Genomic DNA, 16,075 nt, shown 5'->3' on the forward strand with positions numbered 1-16,075 from the left:
CTGGTGTCTCTCCTTTGAAGACCTCATCAGGCTGAGATAGCTAAAATCGGTCATTTATGGGCTCACAGGAGTTCGGGAAAACACTCAACGGGAAGCTGATTAGAGGAGCAATTGAGAATTCATCCTGTGCAGCCTGGATTCCAGCATCGAGCTAGCCACCGCCAGCTGCGTGTGATTTGGGGCAAGCTGACCCATCTCTCAATCCCTCAGCTACAAAAAAGGAGACACTGATACCTACAATCAAACACTTGCTATGAAGTAAAACATGAGCAAAGCATTTTAGCCTCAGTTAGGCGTCCACTCACAGCGAGTTTGGTCATTATGATGATGAGGATGGCTGTTAACAAATTAAGCTCGACCAAACAGGAGAAATCACCTTAAAGGAGAAACATTCTAAGTCCATGGGCATTTCCTTTTGGATGGACTGCAGAATATTCTATAGATTTTTTTTAATAAACCAAATTTTGTCCATTAATTGTAGATTTACAGGTTCATGGACAAGTCTCCAGAAAAATAATTAGAGGCCCCTAACCTCTGAAAATTAAGATGTAAATTTTAAAAAAAATCAGGGAAGAGATTATACCTCATTTGGGAGAGTATGTACTTAGCATGCATGAGGCCCTCAGTTCAGTCCCCAGTAACTCCATCTAAAAACTTTGTTTTTTAAGAAATAGAGAATTAAAGCAAAAGGATGGAGGAATACGGAAATTTTTAGAGACTCATCTCAGATTTAAGATGGGGAAGAAACCATCCAATTCTCAGAAGAAATCTTGAGGACTATGTAAACTGGATCTGAGATGTCTAGTCTTTTAACATTATTCATGAAATCATATTACCAAGTCTTAAAACTACCTGATAACCCACAGTGGTGATACTGATCATAACAGCTACCATCACGTATCGAGCTCCGGCTAGGACTGCTCTGTTCTGACATCTCTGCCCCTAAGGCCTCACCAGGCGGAGAGCACTAAATTCGGTCATTTATGAGCATCTCGTGTAAGTCCTCCATTTGTGCTTCTCACACTCCCCTCACCAGGTCCTCTGAGGGAAGCACTGTTATCATCTTCCCCACCCGCAGATAAGGCCACTGAGGCACAGACACTAAACCCGTTCCAGGCCACATTGGAATTAAAGGACGTCTGTATTTCTGCTGTTTTGCTTTTGACAAAGGAATCTGAGATATCAATTCAAAGCAGACTGTTAAATAATCAAGTCTGTCAGGTCTTCACCTCAAAGAGCAGATACTATAAATTCCTGCTGTAGGATGAGGCTGCCGTCACAAACTGACTCAGCTTGAAATTAATATCCAAGATGAAGCAGCCGATACACGTAAATATTCACGATTGTCAAGTCTGCCCACGGGTCTGGGCCCTTCACTGCCTGAAAGGGGGTGAAATCCCCACCCGTGTCTGGGAGGGAAGCGCGGCTCTTCCCGGGCTCACCCAGGCTTCATAGGCTATTTACCCCCACAGACTTGCCTCAACGGTTAAAAGCTCTCAAGATTTTTACACCAGGCAAAACTGAAAGACATTTCTGCAGATGGAGCAATTTCTCAGGCTTAAATTTATTTGCCTACACTCAGCCAGAGAGAGAAAAGAAACAGGACTCTACAAAGTCTCTGACCCTCACCACTCACAGGAGTAGAATGACCACAGCAGAAGATGGCCCTTCACATTGCAGGATGTGAACAAAATAAAGATGCCCCAACAACAGGCACTCCCAGACACAGCGCTCAGCAGTCTTCTGCACAATCACGGTTGTGCAGCCCTCAACACCTTCTATTTCCAGAACACTTCATCAGCCCAAAATAATCCCCCTATCACTAGCATTCACCCCGTAATCCCCCTCCACCCAGCCCTTTCCAACCATCACCTGCTTTCTGCCTCTGCATGTGCCTTTTCTGGGCTTTTCAGATCACTGAAATCAACAATATGTGGCCGTTTGTGTCTGCTTCCTTTCAATTAACATGCTGTTAGCAAGGCTTGTATATTTTGAAGTGGCATCAGCATCTCTTTATTTATTTTTTTTTTTGGAAACTTTAAAGATTATTAGAAGGTGGTAAGTACTATCAAAAAGAGTAGAATGGAGCATAAGTGATTGGGTTTCAAAGGGAAAAGGGCGGGTTGAACAGTCAGGGTGGACTTCCCAAAACAGGTGGCATTTTTCATTTTCCTCTTTTTTTTTTCTTTTTTATTCACTCTTACGTGTGAATAATGTTCCACTATATGGAGATACTACATTCTGTTCATCCATTCAGCAGCTATGTATGGACGAGGTCCAGAAGAATGAGTGTAAGGGATGACTAGCATGGATGGCATTTAAGCAAAGGGCAAAATGTACTTTCAAAAAAAAGCCAACAAACAGAGGCACAAGGAAATTCAGTGCGTTTCTGAGCAAAGTGCTTGCTTGCTTCGGCAGGACTACCGTGCAGGGCTGGGACGGATATTGGCAGGAATCACGGTGAGGGAGTCACCTGAGAAGACACCCCACTGCAAGCAGCTCAGCCAATCCTCCTCCCTCATCCTGTATTGTTAGAGCAATGTTTCTAGGTTACTCTTATTTCAATTAATAGCATTTAACTGCACGTCTGATCATCACCATCAGACCACATTACCTCCAAGTCACAGAAAATCATTCACTGACCGGAGCAGCACCAGGACATAATGGTGATGGATTAGGGAGTCCTGCAGCATTCCAGCCTGCAGGCACAAACCCCACATGTGCCCTGGTGATGTCCAGAAAATAAAATGCATGGAAATATCTCACTGCTGGAGCACGACATCTGCCCTCAAATTGCCCGAAAATCATCCTGGCAAAGCACTACTCAACCTTCTCAGTACAAAAAAAAAAAAAGCTAAGAAGGCAAATTTAGGCTCTTCCATTGAAAACCAGCAACCATCACTGCCAGTATCTGAGCTGGAATGCTCCTGACTTTGAAAACCACTGCGCAGTTACTTTTCAAACGTGAAACTTATATATATATACCACGTAGATGATATTGCAGTAGGATTTTTCTTTTCAAAATTTCCAGTTGCAACATTAGCACAAGAAAGTTTATGTTTAGACTTTAAAAAAAATCAATTATCCTCCATTTTCTTAATTTTGAACTTATTATTATTTTATAAATGGAGCTATGGTGCGTATTTAAAACCTTTTGATTTCTGAAAACAAGACGTTTATGACCTCACTATTTCAGAGCAAACTTTAACGATTCTTTGAGAGGTGGGGCCTGGGGTGCTCACTAACAGCTCTTTAAATACTGACAAGGATGTGCTATTAAGTAATGCAAAGGCTCTAACTCCACATTAGCTCAGAAAGCAAAGAAACTACACCAAAGACTTCCTTAAATATTTTATATATTCCTATTCTTTTGAATATTAAAGCTCTTAAAACATATGATTTTTTTTGAAAAAGACAACAGCTGTAATAATTTTCCTCTCACCAAGAAAGCAATCTTTATCAGGAATAAAAACCCCTATGGAAATCGAAATGACAGGACGTTTCTAACTAAGTGAACATCCAGATCTGAACACAAACCTAAATCCTATCAGATCTCACTCGAAGGAGCTCTACAAAGGCCTGGGCAACCCTGGAGATTAGCTCTTTTGTTCCAAATGTTGGCTGAGCTAAGATCATCACACTAGGCAGGGAAGGAGAGAAGAGGAATGTCCACCTGGCAGCCTCCATCAGCTTTCTTCCAGCAACAAGGTGCCTCTAGGGCAGCCCCGCTAACAAGTCCCCCATAAGGAAAGCCGGCATCCACACTGCCCCTGCCGTCCCCAAGTAGCCCCGAAGCCCATATCCCAGCCTGTGAATGGTCTTCAAATGATCCCCCAGTTGGTGGCACCCTCCACCTCTTTCCCGCTACACACACACACAAAGCCACGACAGCCTTCCCAAAGCACAAATTTGATTACATCAACCCCACTTCAAACAGTTCAGAGGCTCCCTGGTAGAGTTCTAGCCCCACCCCAGACCCTGCTCGCCCAGCCTCATCTCAGTACATAGGTCCCCAGTGACCTCAGGAGCCCCCTGACCTGCTCCTACTTCCCACTTGCCTCCAGGTTCATTTTGACTGTTTCCCAAGGAAGCCTTCCCTCCCTCCAACCTCCACAATTTGTTCCTCTCTTCCTAGAACATTCTAGGCTAAGTCAACTTCTGACAATGCTAAGCTCTCAAGAAGCAAATACATTTTGCTTATTTATGTGGCTGCACTCTCTCTCCCCTAGACTCACTGAAGTGCACGTGTTATGAATAAATGAATGACGGGTTGGATCTCAAAGGGACAGACATACCTGCTCTCGCCCGTCCCGACCCTTTTGTCTGTAGTATATCAGAAGCAAAACCAGAAGTACCTTTCCTGAGGGTCACTTCTGTTGACACCCTTCACTGCCTACTGTGTCAGTTCTAGTAAAACTCAACTTCTTCCAAAGCCCTACACCCCGGACTCTCTCCAGTGTCCTCCCCAGCAGGGGCTCCCTCCACCCTGGACCGCACAGGGCACTCTCCCTGGGTCCCCACGCCAAAAGCCTCCAGGCCTCTGCCCGGGCTGCACCTGCGACCTGAGCCACATTCTTGACTCCTTCTCTTGGCTGACTCTTACTCTGTCCTCACAACTGAATGTACAGCCCATTTCTTCCAGGAAGTCCTCTCTGATAATGTCCTTTAGGTCTTGTCTGGGCTCTATCTATAGCAGCAGTACATGGTGACCAACTGGGTGTTTGCCCGCTCCTTTGAGACCACGAACACTTGGGAACCACGTGGGAAGGAGTGAGAGATTACAAGACAGGTGGGGGAAGCAAAAAGCAGAAATCACAGCCCAAGTCCCAAATTCAAGGATACTTCCTCAGAAAAAAGTATAAACTATTTCACACGGGTCCAATTTGGCTACTATTTTTGTGGCTTGTGGACAGCAAGAACTTGGTGTTCTAGCCCAAAACCCAGGTTACATGCAAAGAAATGTATATATTCTTATCCAAAGGAAACCAGAGCTGCTCAACAACAGTTTTCAGTTAGAACTGAAAGGAACTTTGATAAAGGCAATCTCTCTCTCTCTCTTCTTTCTTTTCTGGAATCATATAATTTTAGAAGTATTTGCGTGACTAACAGATGGCTACAGCCCGTGATTCTGCACTGAAGTGTTTGGGGCTGAGGAAGCCCAGATTACATTCACTCTGTAAATGCAATCACACCAACACACTGATAGGTGCCGTGAGTGGTGGAGCTGATGTTCCAAAGCAGGCAACATTATTCTGTAAGAGAACTCTAAATAGAAAGTAAGAAATGCAATGTCCTGTACTCAATTTCATTTGCTATATGGGCCATTAACTGATAGTATATTTTGACTAATGAAACCCAAAAATAAATTGTCAACGTCGATTTTCTTCATCTGACCGTTTTATGCTAACATCGGATATTAAACTCTCACTCCATATGGAAAGCTCAGGCCTATGCTGCAGCACAGATACATCCCGAGGAAGAAAGCCGACCAAGGGAGAACTGGAGAGTTTCCCTTCAGAAGCTGCAAAGTCTGTTTTTGCACCTGTACACCATTTGCAACCACGTCATCATCAAAGGAGTTAGACGTTACCTCTCTGGGGCGAAAATCACTGCGTGCTTCAGAACCATCAAAGAATGCTGAGCTTTGTGGAACAGTCCAGAGGCGCTTAAATCATACTTTTTCTGAAAGGCTCCAAAACTGACCCACTTCACCATTCCAGGTATAACAGGGAAGTACTGGAAACAGTAGAGAGAACATGCCCTTGAATTCTGACAAGGCCCTGCTTGAATCCTGCTACAGCATTTACTAGTCACTAAATGGACCAATTCTTTAACCCCTCTGAGAAGGCTTCCCAATCCCCAAAAGGGGGCTGTCAGCGCCCACCTGGGAGGCATGGATGTGAATGCAACACGCAAGTAGGGCGGCCGACTGGTACCTGACACGGGGCCTGGCTAGTTTCCCTCCGCTGCCCTTTTCCCCCTTTAAACTTGCACTGTTCCCCCGGTAACGATCAAGCCCCCGGAACAGACTGCCCGTATCTTCTGTGTATCCCTGGATACATGCCTTACCCTTAGGAGGCCAGAAAAACAACTGCCTCCTCCCAAGTCACTATCAATGTTCTTAAGAGTCTGGGTATTTTTAACTCTATTTTTCAGGGAGACTATTCCAGAATTTTGCAAGCACCATTCTCCAGGTTGGCTCCCCTCCCAGTGCCCATACCTTCTCACCTCAGATTCTTTGTCTGACTGCCTTCTGTTCATGGGAAAGCAAGTCCGGTAAGGTGGGGCTCCCTAGACCTCCCTCCCTCCCTCACAGGTGATTGTGACTAACTTCTCCCCATTCCTCACTGCAACTCTAGCATCTGAGGAGTCTACCCTCCCGTACCCTGCAGACTCTGCACCTTCCCAAGACGCACACGTGGCCACGACCCTCCCTTCAGATTTCTTCCTGGCTGGCCCTGCCCAGCCCCTGGCCCCTTAAGGATAACTGGCATTGCTTTGAAAATGGCAAACGCCACTGACTGACACACCAAAGCTGTATGGTCTGGGCTTTCCTCCAACCAAGACACAGCCCTGCCCCCCCTCAGCCTCAGTCTGCAGCTCTCGAGATGATCTAATTCACATGCAAGGCTGTGAACACCAGCTAAGAATGACGACTCCCAACAGTGTATCTCTAGTCCGGCTCCTTCACCTGAGCCCCAGGCTCATCGACCCGAGTGCCTCTTTGAAGTCCTAATTTGGATGACAAATGGCATCTTAAAAATGCCTCATGTCCACCATTTACTCTAGAATTCCATTCCTGGCAGGTATCTCCCAGACTCCCCATTTTAGTAACAGCCCCAGCACCCACCGAGGTGTCTGAGGTCACATTCAATTTCCACTGTTCCCTCCCCCAGGCCCTGCCCTGGAATCAGTCCTGTTATTTCCATCAATAAGCCCATCTCAACTGTAGTTCTGTAGGGACCATGGCCGGAAACACACAAGCTCACAGCATGGTGCACTAACAGTCCTCCGTAGGGTGCTCCCTGGAGGGGGAGGCATCACCAGCTGCTGTTCACCTCAGAAGGCAGTGGATTCTCACACAGGATGTCCAGGAGAAGGGACTCAAGGTTCTCCCATGGTCTGAGCTTTGAAGGGCCCGAGGTCTGGGGGAGCTCCTAATTAGCAGACACACTTGCCAATGAGCAGATGAGGATGGGGGAACCCACGCAAGGCTGTTATCACTTCAACTCATGGGCTCTCAGGAGCCACGGGAAAGGCCTGTGTCCAGTGTACAGCCCAGCCATCACAGATCCCAGCCTGCATTTGCCAACCCGGACAGCCTAGACTCCATCTACTTGCGACACTTACTTCTGTTCTGTTCCCCACCCAGAATGTGATGGACTCATTCAGATATTCTGGCCTGTCTCAAGCGAGACAAATTCAGTGAAAAATGAAGTGTCCACATTTGGACCAGAGCATGAAAGGAGAAACAAGGCCTCATGGTCAGCATGATGGTGGTGGCCACACCCTTCCACCGGGTGAGATGAACCATGGTGAGGGTGAGAATCCAGGGTCCTAGGTCGGCCAAATCATCTTCCTTCACGGTTGTCTGGGGTGTTGGAGACTGACTACCACAAACTAACGACACGGCTGTCAGTGGTGGATGTCAGCTGCAACAGAAACGGATTCAACTCTTTACTGCCAACATGGGTTAAAAGTAAAGGCCGGGGCAGGGAGGTCTGCACGGCTGCTGAGGCAAACCACAGACCCAGCTCTGAATGCCCACTGGCTGAAGCAGAGAGGAAGCTATGGCCCTTTTATCTGTCCCTGTGTCCAACAGATCCAGGTGAGCCAGCTACTTAGGAGAAGGTCATGTTGTCCTGATACCCAGAAAAACCAGCCTCGTAAAGGGAACAAATAGTGTCATGGATTTTAGACCCAATTCTGCCCCTTTATGAAGGCAAAGTAAAGTAAATGGCATGGGGAAGTTGAATGCAAAAAAAAAAAAAATTAAAGAACCAAACGGTGACCGCTTCCTCCAACAGCGTCCCCTGCAGCTGTCACCTCCGTGGCGGCCACTTCCTCACCAGTGACCGCCGGCCAGGAAGCGCCGTCATGCACGTCACACAGAGACAGCCAGGAACCGCGTGCCGAGCACGTTTGTGTAAAAGCAGGAATCGAGCAAAATGCTGCAGAGTTTGACCTTACAAGTTTAAATACTCCATGGAAAGAATCCCTGAGCACCCGACAAAATCAATTCGCATCTTACTTCTTCAAAACAATCAAACAAATTTAATAAGGGCGCATTTGTCACCAAATAAAAGGAGGACCAAACATGTTCCTCAAAAGCAAGGATTTCAACAGGTATCAAACACCAGTGGGTGATGAGCTAACAAAGCAAATATTCCAAAAAATTAGAAAATAAAAAATGACTAAGATAATAGATGGATCAAAACAGCTGTTAAATTGTTGCTTTTTAAAGTGATGGAGACTGTACGGAGGGCAATCTGGCTATTTTCAATGCAGGGTGTGCACAGCCCACATTTTCAGAAGCAACAACATGCTCACTGGGCAGTACAAGTGAAAAAGGAGTAAAGAAAAAGGAAAAGAGGAACAAGAGAAAATTAGAATCACACAAGAACAAAAATGATTTTGACTGCATGTACAAGAATTTATGTGAGTGTGTGAGGCCAGGGACACGGGGATGGTGAGGCCCAACCTCACCTCCTGCTCAAGGGAAAGCAGGGGCCTGAGGGGAGCGGCGCTGCCGGGGGACCACAACGTGTTCAGCTCCCCTAACCAAAATTCGACCTACAAGCGTCTAGGCAGCTTTTGAGCTACAAATTGTTGTCGCATTTCAGTCTGGACCGTTTTACTCACTTCCACCAAGAGTAGCAGGAGAGAATGAGGCTCTGCTCCTGCACCAAAGCATTGTTTAAAAAATTAATGACTGTGGAATAGTAAAAGAAACAATGGAGTAAAAGTGACTGGAGGAGAATGTGCTTGACCCGAGCTCACTGGCCGCGTTATCTCAATGACGTTCAGATGCTGGCTGAGCCCTTATGGTACCAGAACAGACAGACCCACAAGGAGGCAGGTTTAATGCGCTGAACCACTGTGGGCTAAGTACACATCCGGCTACTCCGCCAAGTCCCAAGGGCAGACTTCAAAAGGCAAAAACAAGCTGGCATTCTCTGGTGGGTCTGCAGACTCAGAGACAAGCATTTGTTGAGCAAAAATGTCACCAGTGCCTCCTATGACAAAAGAAGTGGCACTGGCGTGGGGGCTGGGGCAGGGCTCCAGGCTTCCACTGCTCACTCACCACTCTGTCCAGGGGGAGAAGGTGGTCCCTGCTTAGGTTTCGCTGATGCACCTACTTGACTAATGTCTGGGGCCTCAGCAGGAGTTGACAGATGAGGTGAACGGAGCGAGACTCTGTGTAGCACGGTGCTGGGAGCTATGCCCTCAGCAGTGCCCAGGCTCCTAAACATGCCAGCTCATCTCCAAGAAGCAGATGGGGAGTGCGGGCATGTAGATCACAGGGCCCTGTGAGGACAAGTACAGATCATGGCCACGACATGCCTCTCCTCTTCCTTAAGCCATAGAGGTATTTCCGGGGAGGAACAGAAAATTCATCCAGAGCCTGCTAGGTGGGCTCTCGCAGGTGGGACTAGTGTCCCCTGTGCTTCTCACTCACAGGGCTGGTCTAGACATTCTTTTTATTAATTCCCTAGCATCTTCTCCTCCAACTTGCCAACAACCAGAAAGTAGGATCTGATCTTAGGTAAGTTCAAGAATCACAGAGCACCACCTCCAAAGCGGGCCCGGTAGCACATGCCAGGTCTTCTGACCGCCACCTGTGGGACCACCATGAGCCCTCTCCAGACTCAAGGACCGAGGCCGTAGGCCGGGGGGACACAGTTTCCCTCACTCACCCCAGCAAAGGGGGACCACGTCTCGGCAAAGGCATCTCACCCTCTTCAGCCCGAGGGACAACACGATAGATATATGGGGAAACAGAGCAGAAGGTGGGGGGTAGGCAGCCCAGAAGAGCTCATCTGTACTTCCGAGGCAAAGTGGGGCCATTGACTTAATCTCAGGGACAAAGTGGGAATGAACATTTCCCTGCTCTGTCCCATACACCGTGATACGCCTTTCCCTGCATAAGGAGTTCATTAGGAAGTCCCTGGCGGTGTTTCTGATGTCCTAACTTGGCATGGTGGCTGTCGGGCAGGAAGAGACGGCCTGAGCTGAAAAGGTGCTGGGCCTGGGAGGCAGGTGACAGCGGCTCCAGCCGCAGCTCAACCAGCGCCTCGTTCTGCCTCTCGGGGCTCAGCATCTCATCTATAAGCAAAGGGATGAGCATGTACCAGGACAGGCTGCGCAACAGAAATGAAATGAGAGCCATGTAAAGAAAGTTTCCCAGTTGCCACGTTTAAAATTTGAAACAAAGAAACAAACCAACAAACAAAAAACAAATACTAGAATGTGATTTTAAGAACAGATCTTACTTAATCTACTGTATGTAAAATACTATTATTTTGACATGTAATCAATATAGGAAGTAGAGAGATAGTTTATGTACTTTTACTAGACAAGCCTCAGCGTCTGATGTGCATTTGACCTACAGTACATCTCAGCTGAGTCCAGCCTCCTCCCCAGTGCTCCTAGCATCAGTGGCTTTGGCTACTTTATTGGACAGCAACTCCAGGGATCCCACCATGTTCCTGGCTGTAAAGCGGGAGTAAGTGTCCACACTAACCCTAAAAGGATCTCTCTGAAATAAAGGCGGATTCACTTTGAAATGTCTGGAAACCGGCGGGCTGCACCTCCCTCCCCCCTTGGCTACAAGATTGACTTCTTCCTTGCTGATCCCTTTCTGGATGTAGGGAAGCAATCCAGCACACAGCCAAGGTGGACTGGCTTCCAGGTAAACTTACCTGCTGTCTGTGTCCAGTCCCATGAAGTCCTCCTTCTCAAACGGGATGCAGGGGAGGGGGATCTTGTCCCCAGAATTCTTGGGGCCACCATCCAGCCACTTGGACTTGAGCAAGATGAAGAGTGACTCAGTGAAGTCCTCGATCCTCTTCTCCACCACCCTGCAGTACTCTTAGATTGAAGGCAACGTCGGTGCGTGTCTGCTCGGCTACCTCCCCATGCTGCACAAAGACAAAAAGCTGAGAGTCATTAAGCGATGTGCCATACAGCTCCTCTGCATGTGGAGCTTCTCGAAGGCCTTGGCAGAGAGACATTCGGTAATGGTGACAAGGCCCACGACCTTGGGGTGTTTCTGGAAGATGCTCCACCGATTCTCGGGCACATAGCGGTGCCTGTAGTGGATACAGAGTGTCCACTGGGAGCCACAAGGGCTGATATGGCTAACCGAGGTGAGTAGCTGATAGATGCAAAAGAAATTCTCCTCTGAGATGATCTCTATGGATTGGACCACAACGGGACGAGTCTGGTGGTCCTCAGCACACTGCACGTAGTCAGGGATGCTCATGTTGCAGGCCCTGCCGAGAGGGGAGAGGAGATCGAGGTACATTCTCTGCTGTGTGCTACGGGCCCATCTGGGTTGCGGTGACCTGGTGTGTACCAGCCAGAAGACAAGGGAAGCCAAAGCAAATCCGGGGGTACAGTTTGTCCTCATAGTCTGCACATGGCTACTGTAGCTCGGATCACATTACCCAGCTTTTGGTCTAGGCTTCCTGCCTCTGCAGAGAAAGGTCATTTCTTATTTTCTATTTCCAAGCACCTAGCAAGGCCCTGATGCAAAGTCACTGCTCAAAAATGCTGAATAAAGAAATGAACAAAGGAAATGCTTCCCCAACCCCCTTCAGCAGAATATAAAGAGAAGGACCACAGTAGGATCAAAAGATCTGGATTCCTATTCAATTTATTTGAACTCCTAAGCTTCATAATAATGGATAAGAAAACTTGCCTTGGGGTAGAGGGCACTGTTCATTGGTGGAGCACATGCTTAGCATGTACGAGGTCCTGGGTTCAAACCCCAGTACCTCATTTTAAAAAATCAAACAAATAAATACACCTAATTTCCCTCCTGAAAAAGTATTTTTTAATTCAAAAGTCAAAAAACACCTTGCAATTGACACAACATTGTAAACTTGACTATACTTCAATTAAAAATAAAAGCCTTGCCTTACAAGAATATATCTGGATTACGGATGTTTGAAAATGTAAAATGCATAGGGTACCACCTGCATAAAAGGAGGTGACTGTACACATGTTCTATCCCTCCTTTATGAGTTATACTTCCTTTGGGGGGGTTATAACCTCTCAGAGCTAATTTTCTCAGATTAAAAAATATAAACATTACCTGATTCTCAGTACAGCTGAAGAATCAGATAACTCTATGAAATCATCTGACCCACAGAGTTTACTCAATAAATGTTTGTTGAATGAATGAATAAACAAGCAAAGTGAATGCTGCTCCCTGCCACAAACCATCATAATGGTACTGCCTGGAAATCCCAAGCCCACGTTCACCCGACTCTGCATTAACAATGTGGGTGACCTGGACAGGCCTGCGTGCTTCACGAAGCCCCAGTTTAATCGTGAATAGAAATAAGGGCAATAACACAAACCTCAAATTGTTAGTGAGTCAGTAATGAATTGTACCCCAACACTGCAAGATGGAACCATTAAGAAAACTGGGCAAAGGGTCCATAGGCCCTCTCCATATAATCTCTTACTACCACATGGGAATCTACATTACATCTCAAAATTAAAAGTCTAATATTTTAAAGAGGTTATCGAGGTTAGGTGAGCTCACTGTCTCAAATAAGGAACACACAGTACAAATAGGACAATGCCCAGCCCATGAGATACACTCAGTTAACATTCCCACTGAGCCCACTAGTCCCTCCAACTTCAGAGCAAGAGGATGGGTCCTCGTGGCAACAGGCCACAGCACCTGAAGCTAACAAAGCTAATGGTGTCCACTTAAAAGAGCCCCTGTCACCACCCTTGTTCTAATTTTCTATTTGTAATTTTTTTCTTTTCATTAAATTGGAACTCCAAATTGCATAGAATTCTTACCAGATATCATGATGGCAGCCCTTCAAAACCTGACCACAGAGATCATGATGGCAGCCCTTCTTGGTGAAACAATAAAATGAAAAGCCATTTCCACAAGACCTCTGTGTAAATCTACTAGGGAACTTCATCCTGGACTGAGGAAGAGGACTGGGGAGTAGGGGGTAAACTGGGACACGGAGAAATATGGGCCACCTGTCCCACAATGGACTTTAGACTCACCCTCACCCTCCAGGAACGTCTAAATACACACAGACAGAGTGCTATGGACAAGAATTTTTTTTAAACAAATCCCTGAATCCCTAGCAGATCTTGTTTCTACCGAGACACAAATGTCTTATTTGTATAATGTTTCACAGAAGCCTTAAAATATTATCACCCCAACTTGACACATCAAGAAACTGAGGTAGAGAAGTTTATCACATTCTACAAGATTAGAGAGAGGCCACGTCAGACACCGTATTTAAATCCAAGTCCCTGCTCCGTTGCTCACACTAGAAAGTGTCACATACTGCCTCTTTCCTGCCCTCTCCCTGCAATAAATCTCTGAAGAGTCTTTTCTGTGTCACCTGCAATCAAAATCACATCAATTTTTCACAAAGAGCTATGTCACTCCTTGGAGGACATACCAAAATCTAAAGGGTTGGGTTGAGAGGAGATATTTGCATTTTCTGTTTCTCAAAGGAAACATGGCTTTAAAAGAAACTGAAAAGTATTTATCTAGTCCAAGCGCTCATTGTGCACAGAAAGAAACGGAGGCTCAGAGGAGAAGAGGAAAGGGCGTTATTAACAAATATTGCCTCAGCGCAGCACTAAGCCAGCCCTGGGCACTTCTGGGGGAGGATCTGGAAGGCCCAGGAGAATGAGTGTTAGAAAATAGAAAGAGAAGAAGAATATAAGGTCCCGTCTCTACACCACCATACCATGAATTTCCACCAAATTACCCAGTATGGGTGCAGCCAATAGTAAGGTTGTCTAAACAGGTTATTGAAACCTGGAATTCTCAACCATAGTGGAAATTCCAGCATTTACTGTGCTTTTTTCCCAGTTCAATCATCAATTCAGTGGGCATTCTGTACCAGGGACTACACGAGACCTGGAGTTCTCCCAAATACAGATCTCTATTACCACGTGTGCAAACCACATAAAGGCCACCAGAAGAAAAGCGCCCACAGATAAGATGGAATTACTGAAACTGAAAGCAGCCAAAGAGCATATATTACTAGGAAAAATGGTGCTCCTATAAATGGACTCATGGACATAGAAAGCAAACTGTATTTAGCAGGCAGGAAAGGAGGGATTAACAGATACAAATTAGTAAATATAAAATAAATGACAAGGACCTGCTATATAACACAGGGAACTATATTCAATTTCTTGTAATGAGTTATACTAAAAACAATCTAAAACATATGTATATACATATGCATATGTTTATAACTGAATCTCTGCTGTACACCTGAAACTAACATTGTAAATTGACTACACTTAAATAAAAAATAATTTAAAAAATAAGTAAAAATAAAAGCAACGCCATTAAGAAAAAATAAAAGAACACTCTAATCCCCTTAGCTGTAGGTGGTGGAGAATTCTGGTTGCAAACACCAAGTCCACTGGATCCCTCCAGCAATGGCTGTCACTCTTTCTGACCATCAGAGAGTCACTTGCTTCACTGAGGTTACTTTTCTCCTCTGTGAAAGGCTACAGCTGCAACTAACGATGTATAGAATCTCATCATTCACAAGCCCAACAAGTAGTGAGGACTTCCCATGGGCCAGGCTCTGGACAAAGGAAAATATAGGGTCCGAAATATATTCATGGGTAGAAGAAGTTTGTGCCATAAAGACGTTAATTCTTCCTGTTTTGATAGACAGATTCATTGCAATTCTGATTAGAATTCCTACCAGATTTTTCTTGGAATGTAACAAGTGAATTTATGGTCAAGATTAGCCAAGAAATTTCTTTAGAACCACCACTGGGGAGGGGTGGATAGGTCATTAATTTCCACTGCTCTTTCTGAAGTGATAAAAACGTTCTGGAATAATAATGGTTGCACAACTGTGAATATGCTAAAAGCTGCTGAATTTTACCATTTAAATGGATGGAATTCATGGTGTGTGAACTATATCACAATAACGCTGTTATATGAAAAAATATTTCTTGACAAATATTTTTCTTTTTATACCACTAGTCTGTCCCACAATTTAAGAAAAACAAAAAACCAATACAAACCAAACTGTGCCAGGAGTTCTTTAGGACTGCAATATCCCTGGGTCTCCAAGGCCTCTGGTGATGCTGTTCCTGTTAACACACACTAGCTGGGCTGGGCTAGCTAGGGACTGTAACTATCTTTTTAAAATTGACTGTCACAAGTTTCACCCTTGGAGAGGGAAGGAAGGAGGATATCACAGCTTCATGCCTTCAGCTCATTTTTAACAGAACCAAGCCCTGCTTTCACCACTGTTAATCCCTCTCACTATAAAAACACGTGACATCAACAAGCACCGCCATCATAACACCTGAAAGTGTTCAAGATACTTACCTGCGGCAGAAACACTGAGGGAGGAGACAGAAGCTTGCTCAGCACTGATGCTCCCTTTTCCCGACTCCACCAGGTGAAGCTGGGCGCTACAGCCAGAGGCTCTCAGTCCGGGGAGCAGCACACACGCCACTGAGCTGGTCCTGAGGGAGGGTGAAAGGGAAAGGAGGGCAGCCCCGGGGGGGAGGGAAAGGGGGGGTGCGGGCTGCAGCCCCGCTCGGAGGCCAGCCCCAGCACCAGCATAAGCCGCCCGCTCCCGTCCAGGTCCGCAGACCACGCCCGCCCGGGAAACAGCCCGCCCATTGGTGGGGACGGGCAGGCGGCCGAGGAGAGGAAGCCCGGGAGGAGAGGACTCGCGGGCGGGAGAGGGGAAGGGGACGCCAGCCGTGGACTGAGGGGATCCCGGCTGCGTGAGAGGTGGCAGGCGCACACCTGGACCTGGACAGCTGTGGCCGAGGCGCCGGGGCAGGTGGTGCTGTCAGAAGGGTCTGGCCAGAG

General features: G+C 46.4%; 1 protein-coding gene across 1 annotated transcript in view; it reads right to left on the bottom strand.

Moving 5' to 3' along the window:
• LOC140694716 (uncharacterized) overlaps positions 1 to 16,075 on the bottom strand; it is a 144,606-nt gene that overhangs the window by 72,694 nt on the left and 55,837 nt on the right. The window contains 3 exon segments of the mRNA XM_072957826.1: positions 10,923 to 11,141; positions 15,581 to 15,720; positions 15,935 to 16,065. Coding sequence (XP_072813927.1) covers positions 10,923 to 11,141; positions 15,581 to 15,720; positions 15,935 to 16,065 — 490 coding nt within the window.

The sequence above is a fragment of the Vicugna pacos genome, unplaced genomic scaffold, assembly GCF_048564905.1.
Source record: "Vicugna pacos unplaced genomic scaffold, VicPac4 scaffold_103, whole genome shotgun sequence".
Classification (NCBI taxonomy): Eukaryota; Metazoa; Chordata; class Mammalia; order Artiodactyla; family Camelidae; genus Vicugna; species Vicugna pacos.